Source organism: Vombatus ursinus, unplaced genomic scaffold (assembly GCF_900497805.2).
Source record: "Vombatus ursinus unplaced genomic scaffold, bare-nosed wombat genome assembly UNPS02014820.1, whole genome shotgun sequence".
Taxonomy (NCBI): Eukaryota; Metazoa; Chordata; class Mammalia; order Diprotodontia; family Vombatidae; genus Vombatus; species Vombatus ursinus.
In genome coordinates, this window is record NW_020954598.1 from 21100088 (window position 1) to 21125015 (window position 24928).

At 45.3% G+C, this 24928-nt stretch overlaps 2 protein-coding genes across 3 annotated transcripts in view; both read right to left on the minus strand.

Moving 5' to 3' along the window:
* Positions 1–928, minus strand: part of TEX264 (testis expressed 264) — a 41288-nt gene extending 40360 nt beyond the window's left edge. The window contains exon 1 of one of the 2 annotated variants that reach the window (XM_027837100.1): positions 850–928. The gene's annotated coding sequence lies outside the window, so the exon portion shown is untranslated. The remainder of the gene's footprint in view (positions 1–849) is intronic. The other variant, XM_027837101.1, reaches the window with a different exon arrangement.
* Positions 929–10114: 9186 nt separating this feature from the next.
* The window catches only part of RAD54L2 (RAD54 like 2), a 72014-nt gene continuing 57200 nt past the window's right edge, over positions 10115–24928 (minus strand). Inside the window, exons 12-21 of the mRNA XM_027836912.1 lie at positions 24358–24476; positions 22816–22934; positions 20875–20974; positions 19461–19666; positions 18811–18986; positions 17627–17823; positions 13497–13693; positions 12913–13002; positions 11896–11988; positions 10115–11434 (exon numbers count right to left, since the gene is read on the minus strand). Coding sequence (XP_027692713.1) covers positions 10446–11434; positions 11896–11988; positions 12913–13002; positions 13497–13693; positions 17627–17823; positions 18811–18986; positions 19461–19666; positions 20875–20974; positions 22816–22934; positions 24358–24476 — 2286 coding nt within the window. The 3' untranslated portion in view covers positions 10115–10445. The remainder of the gene's footprint in view (positions 11435–11895; positions 11989–12912; positions 13003–13496; positions 13694–17626; positions 17824–18810; positions 18987–19460; positions 19667–20874; positions 20975–22815; positions 22935–24357; positions 24477–24928) is intronic.

Below are 24928 nucleotides of genomic sequence, written 5' to 3' on the forward strand. Positions count from 1 at the left end.
TTTTTTTTTTTTTTTTTTTTTTTTTATCCCCAGCGTTTAGCGCAGTGCTCGGGACAAGGTAGGCGCTCAATAAATGTTTACTGACTGCCTCGTTCGGGGGTGGGGGAGATGTGTAAAGGAAAAGGAAGACCCAAGCCAGTCTCGGCCTCTAGGATGCAAAAGCAGATCAATTCAATTCCATTAACCCGAATGAGCCTTATGCAAACTCAAAAGGCTGGTCCCACTGGACCCAGAAACTTAAAAACGCCCACGGGGTGCAAGGGACGTTTTTGCAGATAGGGAAGCTGACCAAGGGCTGCAAAGTGACTCGTGCTAAGGTCACCAGTCCCCCTCCTTCACCCCGCCCCGCCCCCCCCGCCTGGGGGGGTACCTCTCCACGCCACATATTGGCCAGGAGGTCAAGTTCACAACCAAAGCCACGCGGGGGGTCCCCAAAAATCAGGGTTATCAGCCGGCTGCCCAAAGTCTCCAAGTGGGACAAGGGCAAGGGGGCTGCCTGTGTGGGCCCTTCCCAGGGATCTCCAGGCCTCCTGGGGGGGGGAGGGAGGGTTCAGAGGCGGTGGGGTGGGGTCTCTTCTCCCCCCTCCACTTTAAGGGCTGTCAGAACGTTGGGGGGGTATTGGGGTGGGGCCCAGCGAGTCCACGCGGCTGGTCCATTCTGCAGAGGGGAAAACCGAGACCCCGGGGCTTGCCCAGGGTGGCCCAAGAGTGTGGCGGGCTGGAAGCCAGGAGCCGGGACTGCCCGCACGCAGCGCTGCACGAGGAAGGCCCGGCCCGGCCCGGCGCCCCCGCCCCCGGCGCCCGTCCGGCGCCCGTCCGGCCCCCTCCCCCCGCCCGCCCCCGCCTCACCTCGGCTCCCTCCCGGCCCCGCGGTCGCTCGGGGGTCGGCGCGGGCAGGTCCCGGGGCAGAGGCAGCCGGAGAGCCGTGCGCGCCCCCGGGGCTGGCGGGCGGGCGGCGGGCGCGTGCCCGGGCCCGGCGCGAGCGCGCTGGGTGCCCGGCGAGGGGGGGGTGCCGACCGCCGGGAAGCCGGGCGTGAGGATGGGCTGTTGGTGGTGGAACCGAGGGAACTGCAGGGGAGGTCGCCATGGCAACAGCCCCCAGCCGCCAACCACAGCCAGGCCCCGCCCCTCCCCGCCCAGCGAATAAGGTCGGGGTTATGGCCTCCAGGCAGCTAAGGCCAGGGGAGGAGGGGAGCCCTAGCAACAGACCCCGGGGGGCCCTGGGGAGGCCTGTGCCCACCTCTGTGCAGCACCTCCCTGAGCCACCAGGGAATGCGACGTGGAGGGGGGGACGAGGAAGACCCGGGGGGAGATAGCCCCCTCCCCCCAAGTCGTTATCCCCTCCCATTTCCAGTGCCCCGGGGCCTAGCATGCCCTCACTGCCCCTGCCTCCCAGTGGCTCTTGATGAACTTGCTCGGCCTTGCAGGGGTGGCTCAAAGGCCACCCTCCCTTGTGCCCCTAACGGGACAGGCTCTTTTCCCTCTCCTGGACTCCCATAGGGCTCTGCCCAGCTTTTATTCCCTGCGTAGCCACTGTGTGCAGTAGCCTGTGCCTGGAGACCCAAATGACTGGGTTCCTGCTCTCAGGGATCTCACAGCCCGGTTAGTAATCTCCGTCAGCATCGATGACCCCCTTTGCCTGGTATGGGTGCCCATCTGCCCTGCTAGACTGATTGTGCTGTGGGTAAAGGCAAGGACTGAGGATAAAGAGATGACCTATTCAGGGGTGAATTGTTGTCTGCCAGGAGCTGACACCCTACTCTTGGACCTCCAGGATCCCGCCCTATACCCAGTTTTAGTAGAAAGCAGGCAAATAGGAGAGAGAGAAAAGGAGGAACCAGAGAAAGAATGAGAGGAGAAGAAAGCAAGAGGAAACCCTTCTAGAAAAGGAGAAAATAAAGGAAATGGGAAGGGATCCAACAACTATCCAGAGAAGAGACTGAGAAACCAAGGTGAGGGTTTGGGGTGGGAAGGGAAGAGGGGTGTGTGTGGTGGTGATGGTGCAGGGAGGGATATTTCAGAGCTCCAAATTCAATTTCTTAAGTATTAAATGCCTTCTCTGTACAAGTCTCTGTATCCACAGCAATGTTCTGCTTCCCTTCTCTCTGCAAAGAGGGGCTTACCGTTTAACCCTTAGGTCATTCCCCTCAGCTCTTCCTTCACTCTTGGTGGGAATAGGAAGGGACCACTTCACTTCAGAAGGCCGCTGGCTGGTTAAGTTTCCCTTCCCTTGTCTGCCAAGTTGCATTCTTTCCAGGACTGGAAGACAGAAGGATGGAGACTTGGAGACTTGCAGGCTGTTAGCCATCAGCAAGGCTTCACAGAGTGGAGCCAGAGCCTTCCTTAGAGTACATTGAACAGGGAAGCAGCTGATGGAAAAGGCAGTTGTGCTCAAAATGATTGACTCATGACTCTGCCTGCCCCTGTATTCAAGGCAAACTGTGGGCCCCCATTCTCCTTCCACATGGTTTCTTTCATTTTTATCTTAACCTGATTTCACATACAGGGGGGAAAAAAATGAATCCCAGCAGCAATTTGGCAGGACCAAGATCTACAGCCACCTCTGGCCTTGAGTGGGAACTTGTCCAGTATTTGATTTATAGATGTCACATATGGAACTCTGAAATTCTATTCCCTGGCCATTGACTCTAGTCCTTTCAAACTTCTCTTACCTTGTTTTTCCCTAAGTCTGGCTAGCTCAGTCGGTAAAGAATGGTTCTCAGGGTCATAGGCTCAAGCCCCACCCTAGGCATGTTTAGCACTTACAGACAGGAGGGTGGTTTAGTAAACAGAGCTTGTTCTTAGGGTCAGGAAGAATGGACTCTGTATCCTGCATTATACATTTACTAGTTGTGTAACCCCTGGGCAGGTCCCTTAACCCCAGTTAGCATCATCTGTAAAATAGGCGTAATATAGCACCTACCTCACAGGTGGGGGTGACTGTGAGGATCAGATCAGATGATATTGGTAAAGTGGTTTGCAAACTTTAAAAGCACTAGCTATTCTTATAAACCAGCCCTTCTCTCCCTCCTTGTTTCTGTCCATTCTGTCCTCCCTTCTCCTCCTTTCAAAGAGTTAAACTGTTCAATCTCCCGTGGTCATCCCCCACTATATGCTTTCTCTGTTTCTACTGCAGAGTGGATGAATGCTGCTGGAGGAAGTCAAAAACTCATGTTGACTTTGGTCCATGACCAGTTCAACTGGACCCTTAACTGCTGAGTCTTTTTATTCATCTCTGACTGATCTCAGTCCTCAACAGCAGCTGCTACTTGGCTTTCTTATTCCAGCAGATTGCCTCGGACTTTACTGAGGTTCTCAAGACTCAGCCATTTCCCTTCCTTCGCACTTAGAAATCCTTTTCCTTTACACTCCTCCTCACCTCAATGGCTCATCTCAAGAAGGTGAGATCCTTCCTCTCCCCCCTCCTTTTTTTTTTTGGCCAAGGCATACTTGAGCTATTGATCCTCTCTCATCTTCTGGAGCTTGCTTCATCATTCACTCTTCAGTCTCTTCCCTTCTACCAGCTCCCTTCCTGCTGCCAACATTTTCTCCCTGACATTCTGTAGTTTTCTTTTGTTGCTCAGTGCCTAGAAAAAGCAGTGTCTACACTAGCTGCCTCCACTTCCTCATCACAAACTCAATTCCTTGTAGTCTGGCTTCCTACTGGAAATGGTCTCTCAAAAGTCACAAAAGATCTATTAACTGCTCATTGCTTTTCTCAAACCTCAACCTCCTTGGCCAAATTTTGACACTGTTGACCACCCCCCTTTGTACCAGCCAAATTGGACTAACTGGTCCCCAAACTCTACATGCCATCTCCCACTTGGATGACTTTATAATATCTTCCCTTTTCATTTTTGTCTTCGATATCTTTGTTTTCCTTCTAAACTCAGCTGTCACTTCCTCCTTAATGGGGTTCCCCATCCTCATATCTCCATTCCTTCTCACATTTCCCTAGAACATTTTGTGTGGATCCCTCCCTTGCCATCATTTCCAACTCTGAATCATACTCATCTGTGTACATGCCCTATTTCCCTTGTAGAATCTAAGGAACTGGAGGACAGGGATTGTATCATTAAAAAAAAGAAATCGTTGTATCCTTAGTACCTAGCATAGTAGGCACTTAATAAATGTCTACTGAATGAATGCATGAAGGAAGGAATAAGGGTTCCCTCTAGGAGCTGTTGAGAGGGTGGAAAGCAGCTGTGGGTTAGAAAGCCCTTCTTTGGGTCATTGGTTAGACCCTCTCAGGAAGGAGTTCTTGACCTCAGTGCCCCTGCTTCCCAGGGGTCAATAACATCTTCCAGAAAACATGGAGACCAGCTGTCAGGAGAGCAGCCCTTAGGACAAGCCAAAGCTTTCTGCCTAGTCTGCAGAGACTAGAGTCAGTAGACTCTTGTGGGTCTCCTCTTTCACAGATGAGTACTAAGGGGAGCCCAATCCAAACTTCCCACTGGAACCTCTGCAGGCAGGGAGGTTGAGGGCGTGCTGATCAGCACAAGCTTAGGGATTCTATATTCACTTTTTCCTGTTACAGAGTGGTTCAGTCTTACCCAGTGGGAATCCCATTTTTAAGCACTGGCCCTTGAAAACCACCAGAGGGCAGCCAGAGCCTTCCAAACGCACCTCCACCTTGGCATCACTTGCTGCTGCACCAAACTCATGTAGACACTTCTAAGGCCCAAATTCCCCACCCCAGCCCCAAGCAAGGGGATCAAGCAGACAGGCAAGAGCACTGAGCAGTCAGGAGCCCTTCTGGATCTCAGGCAAGGGCTGCCCCACCTATAAAATGAGGGAGGAGTGTAGCCTTCATATTCCAGGAGTCCCTGCTCCCAAACTGTCAGACTGAAGTCTTTTCTAAGGCCAGGTGCCCTCCTTGTGCTCCCAGCCTCTGGGCTCCTTCCAAGTCCCCCAGACCTCCTTAGCCATGGGAGGTGAAACTCCCATACCTCTAAATTCACTTTCCTACACTTTCCCACCCCAGACTCCACTGCCTGACGCCAGGGATGTTTCCTTTGGGAGCTCTAGAGCAGCCGAGGCCCTCTGTGAAGCGAGGCATAGTGCTGCCTTCTCCTGCTGTCCCAACTTCCAAGCCATTTAATATACCATCGATGGGGATGGTGTCTATCCAGACAAAAACGAGTCCAGAGAGCTGCCTCTTTTTTTTTTTTATTTTAAGTTTTATTTTACAAAAAGAGAGAAAGAAAACTGATAGGCAGTTATACTGACTTACAATTGTTCTGTTTGCTTTTTTAAAAAAAGTGACATGAAACACAAGTAAAAATAAATACGTCATAGAAACGACCAGTTGTCCAGTCTCTGGGACAGGAGACATCCTGCCTTACAGAGAGAAGAGGGAAGCACATGATCATTCGTGCGGGCCAGCCGGCCCTGCTACAGAATCTCTTCTTTTCAATCCCCAAAGGTGGACCCCAGACTCAGATGGCATCCAAAGGAAAAGAAAACTGAAAACCAAAGCCAGGTACTGGGTCCCAAGTGCCTCCCCATCCCTATCAGCAGTGTGGCTTTAGTGGTTGTCCAGTACAAGTCTCCTCTCTTCCTCCCTTGAACCTGGTCCACTGATCAATCTTACCCCACCCACCCTCAGTAGATGGTGCTCATCAATTCAAGTTATAGGAAAAAAAGTCAGTTGGGGGTGGAGGGGTGGTTCCTCTAATGTCTCCCTACCCCCCCCTCCAATGCTGTTCTTACCCTCCTAAGTGCAGTTTAATGAACACATCCAGATTGGAAACAACCTCCCAAGGTCAGGTCCTAGGTTACATCACAGTATGAGGTCCTGAGCAATATACTTTTACCCTCAAAACACCATCCTTATAGAAGGACACAGGAAAGAAAACATGTCACTTCAACTGCTTGGTATAAAGGCCCTGAAAGGTCTGCCCTTCCTAAACTGACACGTTAAATTACAGGACCTCTAAAAAAAAAAAAAGGTAAATGCACACAAAGGCACTGGGCCAAGGCCAGTGGATACCGTGTTCTCTCATAGCCGAGTGCCCTCATTTTGGTTTGAGGGTTCATGGTGGGTAGGGAAGTTACAATCTGCTTAAATTTAGTAGCTTTAAGACTCAGTTGTCCCTATGGTCTAGGACAGAGTAACAAAATGGGGCAAGCACATCCAGCACTATGACCTTAGGCAGAAAGAGCTGAGAGAGCCAGAGGAGAAAGACGAAGGGTGATCTTCCAAAAGAACACCCCTGGAACTAGGTCCAGGGCTAAAGCCTCAGGTCTGGACCAGGGGCAGATTACAGCCAAGTCAGAGAGCTTCCCCTCTGACCCTCTGAAGAGACGGAGCTCATACTGGCTTGGGTTAGACACCTGTTTTCAGGGTGTTTCAGACTGGTGACTGAAAGGGGTCATTTTTCTTTGTGGGTGTGAGTTTGCATGAGAAGGGAAGGCTATGCACACCAAAGGGAGAAGCTGGTTGTTATCAGTCACTAAGAGAAATTGGTGGGATATAGGGAGGTCATAGCCATGAGAGGTGAGGAATGGGTTCTTCTCTTAGATGAAGAAAGGAATGTCAGGTACACATCAGACATTCAGTTAAAAGACACAAGATGACTCATGCTCAAATAGTGCATCTTACATGTGATAAAAACAGGATCAAACAAAAGAACATAGGCTCTTGGCAATGACTGAAAGGCCCTATTCTGCTAACGTTACTTTTAGGGTAAGATCTAGTAAAGATTCCCACCCAGAGAAATTGCCAGTTTGGTTCACTTTTTCAACCAGGCAGCAAAAATGGACTTTTAAAATGGCTAGTTTCTCCTTGATCCATGCTCCTGAATGAGAGAAATTTTAGGAAATAATGGATGTGGGTATGAATTAGGGGTGTGCAGAAATCAACTTGAATTTTTAGCTAGAAAGCAGTATCTGATGGGGAGTTGTCTCTGGCGTGGATGTTACTGGAATCAGTACTCCTGTGTATAAGGAGCACAGAAGCCAAATTAAGTCAGTCTCAGATGTGTATTTGTATTAGATGGAACTGCTCTGGGACACAGTTTATTCCTTTTCCAACTTATACATGAACCATAAATGTTGGTAACATCTGCACCAATTTAAGTCCACAAAGACATTTAAAAAATGGAAGAGTGTAGTTCAAATCCAAAGTTAGTTTCACTACAGCTGTTCTTGTATCATAATTGTACTGTGCCCTTATGACTAAGAGCAAAATCTATAAGCAGCAAATCTACAATAAACCAGATGTATATGGTTTAAAAGGCTTAAAAAAAAGAACCCCAACCCACAGATGTCATCAGCCCAAGAATTACCTTGGATACACTACCCTCCTCTTCATTCCATCTTTACCATACATAATCTGGATAGTGAAAGCCACTGCCATTTGCCCCTCCCTTAGTGAAGGCAGGCAAGAATAGGATTTTCACAGCCTTCATGACACCATCTGCTTCCCTCACGTACATAAACCACACATACGTGTATACACAAATATACATGACAGACATATACAGAAAGGCAGCAGTAAAGACAGGGTTTTGTTTTTCTAAAATTCATTTATAAAACCCTCAGAAACTCAGATCCCCCAACCATCCCACTTTCCCACAAAATCTACAACTGCAATTATCAAAGAAGGCCTTCTTCAGCAAGACCAGCCTCCCAAAGCTTTGGCCTTCCGAGATGGAGCAGGAGTATGTGACTGTGAGAAGTAACCCCTGGTACCACATGTGAAAGAAGGCAGATAAATGCCCTCATTACAGCCAACCCTGTGAAACCCTTCGTGACGTGGCAAACACCGAGGGGTCTTCCACCGTTCACCAGCATCAGAGTGCTATCTGCACTATCCTGCAGAGGGATCTGTGATCCTGGTCCCTGGGCCACTTCCACCTCACTAGCCTGCCCACCAACTCTAGTAACAAAGTGATGATACAATCAGTGTCAGTGGACATGCAAAGAGGCAGCAGGAAAGACACAATCTCCCTCCTCTCAACACATAACTCAAGACCCTTCCTCTTATTGGGTCTTTGGAGCCACCAGCACAGATCAGGAAGTGAATGAACCCAGTAGGTCCAGATTGGTTCCCTTCTACTGTGCCAGTTTAAACCTGAGCCTGCTCCAATGGAGCCCCTTTACTGTCAACTCATGGGAAGTGTCTGAAAGAGAAAACACTGGTTTGAACTGCTATTCTTAAATTAATCAAAAATAATTTGCATAGCTAAACTGTAGATCTAAGGCTTCTATGAGTAGCAGAGTTAGGTATGTCTGACAGAATGCCTATGAAAACAGAGAGAAAGCAAGCTCTAAGGTTCCACTTTTGGCATTTTTAGTCAACAGTACGTACATGTGCACTCGTATATGTGCACACACCCCTATCATCCAACTTTTCTTTGTCCCCTTTCTTGGGCATAACTCAGCATACCTAGTCCTTGGAACAATGGAAACAGTGTTTGGACAGAAAATTCACAAGAGATCTTATTCCTGGGGTCAATCTGGTCACGCTCTCCTCACAGGGCTGGGAAGAAACAGGAATGGCCCACTCAAAGAACTTGCTGCAACCTCCCAGCCTGAGGAGACATGGTCATCAGCTACAGCTCTCACCCTGGGAAAGCTTGTCAGGCAAAGGCTTTTTGTCTGGATCATCCTTCTCACCTCAGCCAGTTTACAAAACCCTAGTAACTCAAAAACCCAATGCCAGTCCTAAGAGAGGCAAAGTTTATACTTATCCTAGACACTATCACCAGGAAAAGGTTGAGCCCAGAATGACCAATTTGCTTCTGAAAACGGAAGTCAAACCCAGGATTCAAAGGAGGGAAGGAATGGCGCTAACACAACTCCTTCCCGTTGGAAAACAGCCAAATTCAACATATTCATCAAAGGATATACTTTAGAAGCTGGGAATATTCCTTATCCTGAAACTAAGTTGATGTTCCCCTCCTTCCAAATTTACTATCAACAGCAGACGAGCTCTGAAGAATTGAAAGGGCAGCCAATGCTCCAAAGCCATAACCCACTTTCCCATTACAGGAATGGAATATACTGGAGAACCCAGACCAGGGCAGTTGTTTCCTACCTTCTCACTTTGCAGCCAATTCCATGGCCTCCACACTAATCCTAGGAAATCACCACCTAGAAATGCATTGGTCCTAACTACAGTCTACACTTTGGTCAAATCCTCTAACTTCCATTCAAGACTGATTCCTGTCCATATAATATTTCTCACAGACAACCCAGGGTCAAGGAGACCTTAAAATTCCCCATGCCCATTTGCTTCCTATCTCCCACCCCTTTCCCTCCCAACTCCCTCCCCCTAACATAAATGAAAAAAGAAATGAAAACCCCCGATAATAAATAATTGCCTTCATGAAATAAATTAACATGGAGATTTCTAATGGAGGAGGGAACAAAGACATACCACTAGGCCAGGTAGTTGGGGATTTAGTCTTATAAACTCTTTGAGTTCCCACTGATCCCACCACCAAGAAACTCTCCACACATGGCAGTGAATCCTCCCCTCCCCACCACCCACCCCCTCACAGGATACACACATAGCTTCCCTTCAAGAGGGAAAGCAAGAGCTGCCCAGAGACACAGACATGGCAAGGAGAAACACAACCTGGCAATGTATAATCTTTGTATTTTTTCTTCAAATCCTAAAGCAAATGTAGCACTGAGAATCTGCATGTCAGACAGTGGGTCAACCAACTCTTCTCGGTCACCCCATATCTAGGTGGAATTGTGAAAAGGCAACTCTCCCAACCCTGAGCTGAGTCTCTTCTGTTTACTCACTGTTCAAGCTGGAAAGAAGCCACTACATTTTTATTTCAATTAAGAAAAGAAAATTTCAAGTTCTCCCCAGCCCCTATCCCAGAACCCTCCCTTCCCTCCTACCATGCTGTCTCTCTCTCTTTCTCTCACACTCTCTCTCACACACACACACACACACACACACACGGCTGAATTCCTGTTCCATCCCCAAGAAATAACCCCACTTCAAACGGGATCTCAGCCTATCCTCCCTTCTCCCTTTGCCTTTCCTCTCCACCCAGCCCCCCTGCCCTCCTCAGAGCAAGCTAAATCACCCAGTAAGGTAGCTCTCTTAAGACAGAGGGCTTCTAAAAGCCAGAAGCTGGATGAAAGCCTCCAGAATTAAGCCAGAAGAACCAATCTTCACATGGACTCTCCCATTCAGGCAGGCAGGCAGACAGCACAGGTTGAGGAGACAGGGAGAAAGGCAGGATGCTCTCCTATCTCTGGTCTCCAGTCCTCAAACTCCCTCCACTGTAGCAGTCTGGATTTTCTCCTTCCTTGCTAAACAGTACAGAACCCCTGATATTTAAGAATGACAGACAGCCCCTGTCTCACTTACTATTCTCCCTTTCTGGGCCCTATCTTCAGAGCTCCAATCTTTGCCTTTCAATCCCAATGGGAAGCCCATTGGGGGGGGCCAGAGTGAGGTGGAGAGGATTCCCCAGCTATTTCCCTGTGATTTCTATCACATCATCGTCTTTGTCCTCATCTTCATTGGAGCTGCACCCCACCTCCGAGACCTCGTGGGAGTCAAAATGAGGCACCTGGGACCGTAGAAGACTGCCAGCTGGGTACCCCGAGTGGGGGGACATATAGCCTGGGTAGACCGACATGCCCCGGGCAAGGCTGCTGGGCAGAATGGTGGAGGGGAAGGGTGCAAACATCCTGGGCTCGGGCAGGAGAGACTGTGTGAAGGGAATTGAGTAGCTAGGCAGCATCCCCGTCACAGAGGGGTTTAGCATGAAGGAAGGGACACTGGCAGTGGCTGAGGTAGCAGCAGAAGAAGAGCTGACTGGGCCAGCTGGCAGGAGGGGGTCAGTAGTCACTGGGAATACCAGAGGGGAGTCTGCCAGCAGATTGGGCAGCTGGTAATAGGAGGAGCCAGTGCCCATGTAGAAGGAGTTCCCCGCCTGGGGGGTGAAGGGATGGGTGAGGTTGTGGTTTAAAGAGACTGGCGGCATGGCAAATCCACTGGAAACTGGGTACCCGTGTTCATACGGCTGCACGGGGGCTGGCAGCTGGCACTTTTTGGGCGGCCGGCGAGCTGGCTCCTCTGTGGCAGATGGTGAGGCCGACTTGCGTTTGTTGCCCCGTAAGTCCAGTACTGGGTGCCCATCACTGGGCTGGCTGGTGGCCGGAAGGGAAAGGGCCAGGCAATGGCTCCCTAAGCGAGGCTCAGGCCCTCGAGCTGTCCCAGGGACTGCGTTATTGTCTGTAGACCGGGATGGGGGACCAGAAGAGACAGGGTTGGTGCTAGGCGAGATGTGATGAGTCTCTCGAGCAGCTGCAGCCTCTGCATACTGCTGCAATTCGCTGATGATCTCAGGGCTGTCAGGGGAAATAGGTCTGGCCAGCTCCTCTGTGTTGGGGGGTTTGGGCGATGAGGCACTGTGTCTGCCATTGCTTGTGGACTCTAGAGATGGACCCTGGGATCCTGGGAGCAAAACATATATATACCTGGGAGTTAGAAAGGACAAGGAGAAACTGACTACTTATTGGAGTGCTCGGGCACTACCTATCTACCACAGACCCACCCTCAACTCAAGTGAAAGGGCTGGCTGACTTTGGAGTGGTTATAAACCTAAAGTCAAAGTTCCAATTTGGGGATCCAGTTTTCAAGGGAACAAACTAAATGAACTCAGCTACCTGGTCTCAAATCTTCTAAAAGTCTACAATATAGAGTATTGGGGGCGGGGGGTGCCAAGGCACTGTGCCCTGAAATAAGGGCAGAAGTTTCTATAACTGAACATCGAAGCCATGAGTTCTAAAGAGGGCTCGGTTAGACTCAGACCAAGCTTATTTCTCTTTATGAAGGAAGATGAAGAGGAGAAAAGAGAGGTCAAATTGTGATTCAGTCCAGTAGTTAAGAGGTAAGAGAGTCAGTCACACAGGTACCTGAGGCAGCTGTCCGGCGATCATCCTCAGCCTTTGGTTTTCCAGTTGTCCTGATGGCAAAAATCCGCCCATCACTGGTCCGGATATATGTCCCTGAAATGGACAAGAAGACAAGATAAAACTGCCATAATGTATCCATGACATGAGATATCTGTACAGCACTTAGCACAATGCCTGGAACATAGTAGGTGCTTAATAAATGTGTATTCCTATTCCTTCCCCCTCCTCCCCAATCCTATGAGGCTTCAGGCCTAATTACATTTAACTGGCTACAAGCTATGCAATTAAGCTTCAAACTGTTGTCGTACAACACTCTGGGAAGGGGGTGTTGGGGCAAGGGTGCATAGAAATAGGAAAAGACCCAGCTACTAAAGCTCTTCAGCATTGAACAGCAGAGAAGCCCAGATCCCACCTCTGACACTGAATGGCTTAGCGAGGAGGGAGGGAGAGGATCACTTAAACTCTGTTCCCCACACATCACAGCTCCAGACCCTATCCCTAAGACTTTGCTGTTCTGACACCTGCTACCCCCTTTCTCAGTCCTCCTGCTTCCTGCCAGAGAGGAACACAGAGATATGTGCTCCATCTACCAAAGCGATCAATCCCCTTTAGTTTTCAGGACTCAAGCCGAACTCTCAGAAGCGTTACAAAATGGATAATGCACCACCTTTGTACTGTGCCATCAGCCTACTTCGGTGGCAAATGTGTGTCCTCTATCAGGTTCAGCAAGGGTGGAAGTAGAATATCCTTGCTAGAAGTCCAGGAACTCTTTGGAGTTGACCAAGGTTACTTAATGGGCCTAGCCTGACATACTCTCCACAATCAGAGACTATAATCATATTCAAGCCTCTCTCATATCTATTCAAGATCACCTTAGAGGTATGTTGAGTGATTTCCTTTAGCCCATCCTGACTTTATTTCCTAATTGCCCACACCTGCCAATGTGCACATGTACCACACCTTCCCCTGGCTTGGGATGGCAATAGCATCAGGGGCAGCTGGGCTCTAGGCTCTCACCCTTTGTTCCACGGATGATATGGATGCTCTCCCCAGCACTGATTCTTGCCTGCACATCTGTGGAGCTGTTTGTTCCAGGAATGACAATATCTGGTGGATAAACCGATACCTGAGGTTATAAGTGCATCTAAACTAGTTCATATTGATGAAGGGTTGGGAAAGCTATTTTGTGGTTAAAATTCTTGAGGGAAGAAGACCACTGCCATAGCTCTACACCCAGTTAATCTAATCACCAAGGTGATCTCAAAACCCTTTATTCCTAAGAAGGCTATCTTGACTGATCCCAAAACACATTTTTTTTTTAATTTTCTAAATTCTAACAGCACTTAAAGAATATATACCATACAAACGAATACTTGATTATATACCAGCTTGTATTTTTCATTTATTTCATAAATGTGCACAGTGGGTCTCAAACTAGAGTGTGAGTTCCTTAAGGATGAAGACTTTTCTGTCTTCCTCTTACATCCTTTATAATACTTAACAAAGGGCTGAATACATAGTAAGTACTTAAATGTCTGTGGAATGAAAATAGGAATCAAGAGCAAAAGTGGCACTCTTGGAATTGTGCCCAAGTCACTGACCTGTTGTTGTAACAATCTTCTGCACAAGGACCCCTGCTCGCTGTAAGTAGTTGATGGGGAAGTTAACTGCTGGGTTGGACGCTGAGGCAGAGACTGAGCTGCCCAGTGGGACGTGCCGGGGCATCATAGGGATGGGGGTTGACTGCACAGGGCGGACACTGGCCACAGGCTTGTCATCACCTTTCAGGGTTGGCCTCCTGAGAGAAGATGAAGACCAAGAGGTGGTCAATGTGAAAGGTCTTATTTATTCTTGCTGGTCAGTTTTTGAGTGTCCCTTCTAAGTGGGATGCTCTAGATTACTTGAAGGGACAGCCTTTGTTAGTGAAAACAGATTAAGAACGAGAAGACACGAGTCTATGCCTGGCTCTTGCATTACTTAGCTGTGAGGCCTTTATTCCAGTCACTTAGCCTATTTGAGTCTTCAGGTTCCTCATCAAAAAATAATCCTATCTTCACAGCAGTAGTATGATTATCCAATGGGATTAACACGTGAAAGCACTTTGAAAACTACAAACAGTACTACACAAAGACAAGGTGCTTTGCTATTCCCTAATTGAGCTCTAGATTGTTGGGTACCTAGCTAGGGGCACACTCCCTTTGACACCAGAGATTAGAAAAAAGAAGAAAAAAAAAACTTAGTACAGCTTCCAGCTTGCCCATCCACATGGGTTTTTAATCTTCAGTAACATCTTAGAAGTAAAACTATTCCCTAGGTACCCTCTCTTTGTGGTAGGGGCACAATTGTCCCAGGTGGTCAGGCAGGGAAATTTTTCCTTCATCTGTCCCCACCCCTCCATCACATTAACTTCCTCATATCTACCTGTCACCCCTCCCTTCCTGCAGCATGACTAGATCAAGAGGCCAGGTTAATGGCAGGTGTTTCATCACATATATTGAACAACTGAGAACACTGTGTTTTCAACATAGGTACCAATTCAGTTACCAGCCATATCCCAGAGCTCACAATCATTAGGATGGACTTGCAGTGCCTGGCCAATCCAAAAGGGAAAAGGAAGAGGGGTAGAACACAGGAAAAGAAGGAGTAGAAAGGGAAAAGAGAAAGAGAAAGAAACTTTCAGAATCAGTTTAAGCACTAAGAACTAGATGTTGCTTGTAGGAATGACTTTTGGGGGGAGGGGAAATGCTAGATGAATTTCAAATCCTTCAAACTTCACAGGATTCTCACTGACTAAGGAACTAGAGTTTTTGTCTGGATCAAGTAGTTATGTCCCCAGAGGACACTTTGGGAAAAAGTGTAAGACACACCATGGATGATAGAAGGTGTTCAAACCCCACCAAATACTGAGTGGAAATGTGAGGAATTCCTCCACTGACCTAGGAATATTCATGTGATATAACATTTCCTGGCATAAATTAGTACTGAAGGGGAATATGTGAAAAATAACGTCTTACAAGTTCATTCTTCTGGCTCTCTCTAGGTACCAAAGTATGATGGTTGAGCTGTACATGGCAGGTTTTATTAAAACAAGTTGGAAATCATAGAATGGTACAGCTAGAACCCTGGAAATCACCTGATCTAACTACATTAAAGATAAGGCTGAGGGAATACTTCTAACTCCTTGAATTTAACACAATGAAAAATTGCTTCTGCAAACTATCTGGGAGTGTTACATGCTCAGAGATAAAACACTAGACAGGATAAATCACTGCACTGATTCAGCAGAGCCTCTTCACATTCTTACAGACCCTGGTTACTGGATGATTTTTATGTTACCAAACACAAATGGACAGATGAGCAACTTTCAAGTTATGCAAATATTCATACTCCCTTGATAAAGTCATTAAAGAGAAAATGGAAATTCTATTAAAATAAGTTATACATTTTACAAACACAGGCCTTATAAAGTCACTCCTGGGTGTGGCATTAATATTGGCACCAGTAAAAGTGTCTATAACTAAAGGAGAACTACTGCCCACAATCACCATCCTCTGTCCCAGTGATTAAAGCACAGCAGTCATGGCCAAAGAGAAAGTAATAGAGCCAGAGGCTCTGATCCCACCTCTGATGCTTCCTCCTTGTGTATGTATGTAATCTTATAGTTAAAACAAGGGGATTGGACCAAAAGGCCTCTGAGATGCCTTCCAGCTCTGGATCTTTGATTTGATGACCAGTCTCTCTTTCTGGCCCAATGGATAGAGCACTGGGCCTGGAGTCAAGAACACTCCCATTCAAACCTGGTCTCAGACTCTTACTAGCTGTGTCACCCTGGGCAAGTCGCTTAACCTTTGTCTGCCTCAGTTTTCCCATCTGCAAAATGGGGGTAATAATAGCAGCTCTCTCCCAGGGTTATGGTGAAGATCACAGTGCTTTGTATGGTGCCTGGCACATAGTAAGTGCTATATAAATATTAGCTATTATCCATGTATATTCCCAGAGATCACACACTGTTTTGACTATCTCTCCTTCATTGTATTTGTTTTAAATAATGAACAAAGACATGAGAGACTAAAGATATAGGCTAGGCTGTGGAAAGCAGCATGGGAGGGGCAGCTAGGTGGTGCAGTGGATACAGCACCAGCCCTGGAATCAGGAGGACCTGAGTTCAAATCTGGCCTCAGACATCTAACACTCACTAGCTGTGTGACTCTGGGTAAGTCACTTAATCCCAATTGCCTCACAAAAAACCCAAAAAACCAAAAACAAAACAAAACAGCATGGGGTAGTAAGAAGAGCCTGTATGTAGAATAAGACGGTCTGGGATAAACTCGCACTTAAGCAGGGGCAGGTTATTTCCTTTCTTTGACCCTTGGTTTTGTAGACTGTAAAATGGTTAGACTAGACAGTCATGATCCCTTCCCATTTCTCAACCCTATGACCCTCTGATCACTTCTCCTATAAAATAAACTACAAAACTGAAATGATCAGAGTTAGAAAAAAAATGCCCTAATCCTCAGGCCCAAGGCATTACAAAAGAAAAAGAATAACCCTTCCAGACAGGAGACAAGAAATGGATGCAGTTTTTAATATATCCCATCTTGTTGCACAATACCACCTATTTGCCTACTTCAAGCAAAATGTAGAAATGCAAGCAATTTATGCTTCTAGATACTTAAGAATTATTTCAACATATTTAATGGGCATAAAAAAAAGCCAAAGCACAAGGAAGTGATACATCAATATAAACATTATTATAGGATGGTCATCCACTTGGAAAAAATGGAAAACACAAATTATATTAAAATCAACAATTTATTTTTTAAATCCCAAATTCTCTACAATCCAAAGATATAATGAACGTGGTTCCAGTTACTTTATATCCTAGAAGTTAATTTGACATTTTTCATGTAAGACACTTAGAAAATAGCAACAAAAACGTACAAAATCAATCAGTAAAGTTCCTGAGCCCTTAGATAAAAGGAGAAAGGTATTATCCTGAATGCATCAGTGTAATATACCAAAGTGTAAAAATGGGCAGCAGATCTGGTTATTGAATAGGAAGGTGAAAATTGGGAACCACATTGTCTGAAGATGAGAAAAGAAATTAAACAGATAACTGCATTATAATTTATGATAAAGAACCTTACAACTGTTGTCTTTGCTTCTGCTTGGAGCCTGAACCATTCTAGAAGTTGTGCCCAAGGAGATTATAACTGTGTATACTTAGAGCTCAGCCACCAACTGAAACCTCACTAGCAACCAAGAGCAGAAAATGGGCAGAGAAGGCCCTACCCTCCAATGACCAGCTTCCCAGCATAGCTCCTGAAAGAATCGCCCTCTTCTAGGGACCAAAATGCCACTGGAACTGGAGCAATGGAAACTTTGCCAGTGATATAACGGGCTTAGTTTACACCAGGGTAGTGAGGACAACACATATAAAAGAAGGGATTTGCAGTTTCAGACTTCTCACCGCCAATAAAAGTTAGGAGAGCACATGATCTCTGTCTCCTGGGATCTAGAGCCAGAAATTCAACAAACCCACCCTTCATCCCCTTGCAGCAACATAAGCACAAGTTACTCAAACAATTCTGCTAGATACGCATGTTGTTCTAACAATGAACAGTGTGTGTAATCTTTTCATTTAAAAATACAAGTTGTTTTGTCTTAATGTTCAAAGAAAAAATAAATCTTGGTTCTAGCTCCTGGAAGCCTCTTAGATTAAGACACTCACCAGTTTCTCTGGCTGAAGGCAGGGATACTGGTCAGGCTCTGGTCACTGGCAGGATAATATTGAGCATAGGACGGACGTGTGTAAGGGACAGACGCCCGCTTCTCTTCTTCATAGCTTTTCTTTGCTGCTTTTTTCTCTGCCTTGGTCAGCTTGTGCTCCTTTCGATCCAAGAGCAGCGACTCGTGCTGGAAAGGCTCCTGCAGAAGCAGGGAGGTTTAGATACTTTTCCTCTACTTACGTACTCAGCTGACCCCCAAAGAGCACACAAGCTCCCCACCCCCCTTCCCCAGTGTAATGTAGCACCACTGTACCAGAAGGAGTAATGGACAGGAAGGATTGAGAGAAGTACAGGAAGGCTTATGTGAACTGATGCATGGTGAAGAAAGCAGCACCAGGAACACACACACACCAATGATTAAAATGTGAATGGAAAGAACAAAACCCTCAAACTGAATGCAGTGTAAGTATAACAATCAAGTTTGGTCACAGAGAAAAGGTGAAAAAGTGCATCTTCCTCAGGCTTTTGCAGAGGCAGGGGACTAAGGGCATGACACATTCATTGTGCATGCACCAATTCTGTGGTGGCTAGTTTTGTTGATCTGCTTTTCTCTCTTTTTTTTTTACAAGGTCTGCAGAGTAAGGGACAAGGGAGGTATATATTCAGAAAAGAAGGTGATGTAAAAACAAGATATCAGAAAATATATTTTAAAAAACGGGAGTTAAGCAGGTGGCTCTGTTCTTCCAGAGGTACTAATGAAAAACTGCTTCAAAATAGAAACAAATAACAGTTTTGCTTTCTCCTACTCATCACATACCTAGCAATTCTGACTAAGGAAAAAATGGATACTGTCCTCCACTATGACCCATACTCCTGGGACATAGGCAGATGATGGGGAAAGGAGAAAAGTGTTACAAAGGGGGTCCTAGTCTTCTGTTCTATAAAAACTACCACCCCTAGAAAAGCACCATTAAATCACAAGTTCCTAAGAGAGGAGGGTCTGTATACCCTATTGCACTGTGTCTTATATAAAAATCATTACTAAATAATTGATGAAGCAGACTGCCTTGGGAGTAAAGGTAGAAATTTAGAACGAGCAAATCCACTCCTTCGAGAAGTGCTGTTACGTTCTTTTTTATATATCCTTTTAGGGGAGTAAATACACTAAATAGGGTATGGTACACACCTTGGTGATGAGGTGAGGGTATTTGAGACAGGCAAGCTGTAAGACAGAGTCCTTGATTTTACTCATGTTCAGTGCCAGGTGGGCAGGATCTGGTTCCTCTTCTACAAAATGCAACAGGTTTTCTACCTCCCTCCGGGTGAAGTTTAGCACTGGATTTAAATCATCCACCACCCGATCTGAAAAGGGAGATGACATGAGGTGTGTCAGGGAAGCAAGTAAAGAAACGGATTACAAATGCAAAATCACAAAACTGGAGAAAGTAAAAAGTAAGTTTTTACATGGCATCAATTCAGCTCTATTCCACACTATAAGATTAGAACAGCAAAATGAGGTCTTATTTAGGACCAAGGTTGTAGGAAGCCCTAAGTCTGAGGCAAGATACTGAAGAGAAATTCATATGCCAATATGGCATCGAATGAATATTTCACTGTCAAGATTTCAACAAATTAAAATGAAAGCTCTTCACAAGAGCTTTCTTAAGGCCTCTAAGGTGAAGAAGATGGTAATAGGGTAAAAAAAGACTGTAGACTTCTAAAAATTCCAAGCCAAAATTCCCATATCTTCCCTTCTTTTGCCTTTGACTTCCTTCCATTCTCTAGCTTATGAACACCTTGATATGGGTATCTCAGAGAAACTGGGAGGTGACCTACCTGACATTCCCTGTTTGGAAATCTGCCGGTCATAGATTTTCTTCTCCAGAGTGTAGTCAGACACTAGTCGGTAGATATGACAAGGCTTCTTCTGCCCATAGCGGTATACACGACACACTGCCTGAGCATCATGACAAGGGTTCCAGGAGGCATCAAACACCACAACTCGGTTGGCACCAATCAGATTCACACCCAAGCATCCAGCTCTTTAAAATATAAGTCAACAAGCACAAAACTCATCTACAGAAGAGTACTGACTTACAAGGGAAATTTGCAAATCAGTCTTTATTTTGTTGTTGTCACTTATAGCCCTTAAAACAGAATTAGCTACTCCTGTCTAGTACCATAATATCCTAGTTCTCTGCTGTGCCTCAGAAAAAATCCATCCTCAACATGGTTATTGGAACCTTCACTGTTCCCGACCTCTCAGTTGTTGTTTGTCTTTCATTTTCAAAGAGGACCAATGACATCACACGTAAAAGCTTGTGTGTAAATTGGGTTTAAGTGAGGCAGAGCTGAACAAAGTTGTCAGCCTCTCTCTTCATGTGTCATCAAAGGCCAGTGGCAGGACAAATGTCAAGATGATGGCCCTGGATGAAGTGGATGATCTTGGCGTCTTCAATGCCTAAGCGCTCCACAGCACCTGTTTCAGCAGCCTTCGTGGCCATTGGAACAGATTGTTCTCCTTCACCCATTCCCCTGGGGGAGTCTTCATGTGCTTGGGGGAGACATCCCCCTAAATCACCAACAGGTTTGAGGCACACTGGTTACCCTAGTTTAGCCAGTTTGCCAAGATGGCTTACCAAGGTGTGGCCATTGCACATGCTATAGCTTCTTGGAACGACAGGTGAGAGTTAGGTGAAGGTGGACACTAAAGGTGCGTGAGCAGCCCTGAAAAGGGCGTGGTAAGTTCTCACAACAGGGGTGCTAATCTTCCTGAACACCCCATACACTTCATCCCTTGGCAATGACCAAAGAGAGATCCTTTGAGCTTGGGTGTATGGAATAACACCACCAAAACTTATTTTAGTAGTCTTTTTAAAATGCTCTTCTCTCTGTTATCTCATTCGTTGGTGGAAGGCAGGTATGGCCATCCTCAGGAAGCTTCCTCTGAAACTGAAGAAACTAGATACTTCCACTAGACCTCTCACGAATAGGGCATCATCACAAACAACTGTTGTCTCCCTCTACGACAATTTCTACAGCACCTTCTTTCTTAACTCTCCAACAAGCTGTAAATATCCTCTTTTCTGCTTTCCCTGAATCAAAGACCAAATTACAGACCAAGGCAGCTATTATAGTAGATGCCCTAATATTGACCCTTTCAAGCAGAAGTGTGTGAGAAAAGAGTTCAAAAATGGCTCTATCCACTGCTAAACTCCTTCCAACCTCTACTCCCCAAGACCCCACTCACCGTGTAGAAAGGAGGAAGAGCCACACAGAGCTGTTGTTGGGATCATTAAATTGGTTGATAAGACGTTCCCTTTCAGAAGCCGAGGTGCTACCATCTAGTCCTGGGAAGGAAAATGGCAAAGACTTTGATAATACAGGACTGCCATAAATACACAGAGACTATATTAAGCCCCTTTCCCACCTACCAGGACTTCAGGTGCTACCTCCCTTAATGGACAGATAGATACATCCACCAGGAAAAGACAGGAGAAAATTGCCCTCATGTGCTTTTAAGAATCTTAGAGTGAAAAGCTAACAAGAAAGTAAGTTCAGAGTAGAAATCACCTATCCAAGAAAAACTGCTGTGCCTCCAAGACCCAGAGGTACTCAATGGAAGGTTCCCCTCCTCAACCCTAATGTTAAGGCACAGACTCCCACTGACTTCCTGAACATACAGTAGACAAGCAGCCACCAAGTTAAAAAAAAAATGAGACAGAGCAGGATGTGGTCAAGCCAAGGACATCTTAAAAGCTGGCACAAAGTACTTGACACAGAGCGAATTAGAATGAGCCTATTTATATCCTAGAATTAATACATGTTAGTCAGTCAAGAGTTACATTTGGGGCTGGTTCTAGTAACAAACTAGGATCCAGAGGGCCATGGGTTGTAATTCATTGGCTCAAGGCGTCTTTTCTCTTAGTAAAACAGATAAAAGAATGCTGACTTGGGCTGATGAACTACCGCACCAGAACTATGAAGCTCTATGCAACTATATATCATGACATTTGTGCAGGACACTATGGAAGGGAAAATTAGTCACAGACCAACGAAGTATACCATGGACATGCAAGGAGATACTTCTAAAAATGGAAGAGGCCTAGTTTAACATCAAAGACTCTCCATTATTTGGTTCCAACCTATCTTTCATGCCTTTTTCTCTATTATTTCCCAAAAGAAATTCACTGGGTGTGCTGGTGCACACTTATAATCCAAGTTACTGAGGAAACTGAGGTTGGTGGAACTCCTAAGCTCAGCATTTTTGAGCTACAGTGGATCATGCATCAATATGGTAAGCCCCTGGGAACTGGGGAGTGGTAAGAGGCACCAAGCTGCCAGGCACCAGATCAGAAATGGAGCAGGTGAAAACTATTGCTCAGTAGTGGGATCAGCCTGTAAGAAGTCACTGTACTTTTAGGCTGAATGAGATGGAGGGAGGAGAGGTGGAGGGAAGAAGGCTTTACTTCAGTCAAAATAATTTCCTCACTTGTTCATACTATTTCTCCTGCTTCAAATGATCTCTCTTCACAGGATCATAGATTTAGAGCTGGAAAGGACCTTAAAAACCATCCGGTCAGTCTCTTTCATTTTACAGATAAGGGACTGAGACCCAGAGAGCTTAAGAGACTTCCCTAAAGGTAGTGGCAGAAGTGAGATTTGAATTCAGATCTTTTGAATCACATTTAAGGCTATTTCCATTGAACTACACTCTCCTCTTAGCCTACCCAATCTCATTCATCTTTCATAGTCTAATTTATCTCAACCTCTTCCACAGAGGCTTCCCTGACTGCCTCACCCCACAGTGATCTCTCCCTCCTCTCAATTCCTAGAGCAATTTTTGTTTACACCACTCATGTGATACTTAAAATATAATGCCTTCTATTATTAATTGCTTATGCCCACATTTCTTTATCCCAACTAGACTGTAAACTCCCGGGAAGTTAGCATTATGTTTTATAATCCTTCAGATTTGTCCCCATAGTGCCTAGTATAATGCTTTGCACTGTATGTTATGCCAATAAATATCATTTGATTGATTAACCATGGATGCTCAAGTGATCATAAAAAGAACGAGGTAGAGGACTAAGGAAAGGAAAAGAAAAAAAAAGGAAAGAGGAGGAAAATGTCACTCTCAACAGATGTTCCCCACAATGTTATGTGATCAAATCAATAAGAATGAACTCACGGTAATAGCTGAGGTTTCGAACCCAGTTCTGATCTCCTTGCCCATGTGAGCCAGGCAGGCAGGGCATTAGTCTCTTGGCCAGGAACTCCTCAATGACAGACAAGGTGGAAAGGCTCTGACTGCAAAGAATAACAAGTCATATCGATAAAACCTGCCTGAGGGTATTTTGTCCAAAAGCAAAAAATTCCTTAAAGTTTTTGTAGGTGCTTCCTGTCCTTAAAAAAAATAAATGTATCATCCCAAAGCACAACACAAAAGTGTCTCTGGGGCCCCTTCTCAGCCAACAATCCAAGAGTATAGATCATGTTCAAGACATAAAAAGATATTTTCTTCATTTCAGATTTGTACAAAATCATCACCTCCATACCTATAGCCCAAAAACCAAAAAATCTCCATTCTTGTTCCTGTCTCTCCTTCTATTTGTGTATCATCAGCCAAAGAATTCTGCAGTTAGGTACCATGTCTGGTAGGTGAGTGCTCAGGAAAATTACAACTCACTATGGTGCTACAAGCAACCTCACAAATCTTTCCAGGGGAAACAGATGTCTTACTGCCTTGAAGAAGGCATCTTTCTCAACCCTGTAGTCTGCAAAAGGAGGGTCAGAAATCTTTTGGAAAAAATGCTACCCAATTTTACACTTTATCTGGTATGGATGTGACTCTGGTCAATACAGATCATGAAAGATAAACCCAGACACTGATAGTCTTTAGTCACATTCAAATAGCTGCTGATGTCTGGTTCTGTTACTGAATTATTTAATAAGATATTTTACCAAGGTATGATATGATGCAATGTGAAAACCCCCCAAATTTTAACAATCACTCTTTTCTCAAATCCCATCCTGGGTGGTACGAGGTGTTTCAAAAGATGAAGACCTCACTTGGAAGCGGTTAAAAAAGCAGTTAAGTCAGTTCCAATGAGGGCCACCACAGCCTTTATATCCTCAAAGATAAAGAAATGGAACCCCTAGCTTTTAAAATTTCTTTGAGAGAAAAAATCATCCCTGGAAGAAGATCCAAATCCTGAAACACTGGAAAAGTTCTACAACTTCTTCCAGGAAGAAATTTCATTAATAATAAAGGAGAAGAGTTATAATGATAGAGGCGAGCTCTAAAGAAGAGATAAAAAGATACCTCCTGCTGCAATTTTGCATTAATATGTAGGTCTACAGGTGTGGAATACTGCATATAATGTCAGATTTTTTCAATGTGTTCATTGATTTTGATTAACTTTTTCCTCTTCTTCCCTTTAAAAAAATTCTTTGTTATAAGGGATGGCTCTCAGTGTAAGGAAAAGGGAAAAGGATACTGGAGGAAACATGTGAACAAAAGATATGAATAAAAATGTATTTTAAAAAAAACACAAAAATAAAGAGGAGAAAGAAAAAAATGAAGAAAAATAAAACAGAAAAAGGAGAATCTAATATTATGCAGTGGGTGAGAAGAAATGACATCTGTCTCATTCTGTTAACTGCTCCATTTCCTTTGGAAATATGATGTAAAACCTCACCAGGGTAGTTGGGGAGCAGCTAATACTCTTACCTGAATACAAGGATCTTGTCCCCAAGTTTCACACTTTCTTCAATTAAGTGGAAGAGCAGCACCATTTTGGGTGAGTTCTCCAAGACTCCAGTCTGATAATCACATAGGATGTCCTTGGCCTAAAACAGAAGAATCAATAGCTCAGAGCTGTTCTAAAGCCAGTTCATTATAAGCAACAGTCACCATTGCCTCAAGATAATTTCTAAATTGGTTTCACTCTCACTATTATTTGGCAAAAGGCAAAAACTGTTCCCATCTACTATGAGCTTTTCCTCCCAAAATATACAATATATCACCACCTACGGACTAATTATTCCCACTCAATGTTCAACTTTGAGCCCACAGACACTTACTCTATGGAAGGCAGAGGGACCCTGTCTCACTCCTCCTATCCCTTTTCTTTGTCCTCCCTGTGACCACCAGTCTTTCTACACATCAGTGCTCCCTCATCTCCAGCCATCACTCTAACCCTACCTTCACTTTCCTTTCTTCCCAATCTTGACCCTCTGATGAATGAGTTAAAAAATTTACTTTTTAGTTACCTTAAATCCATTTCCTGCATCCCTGCTAT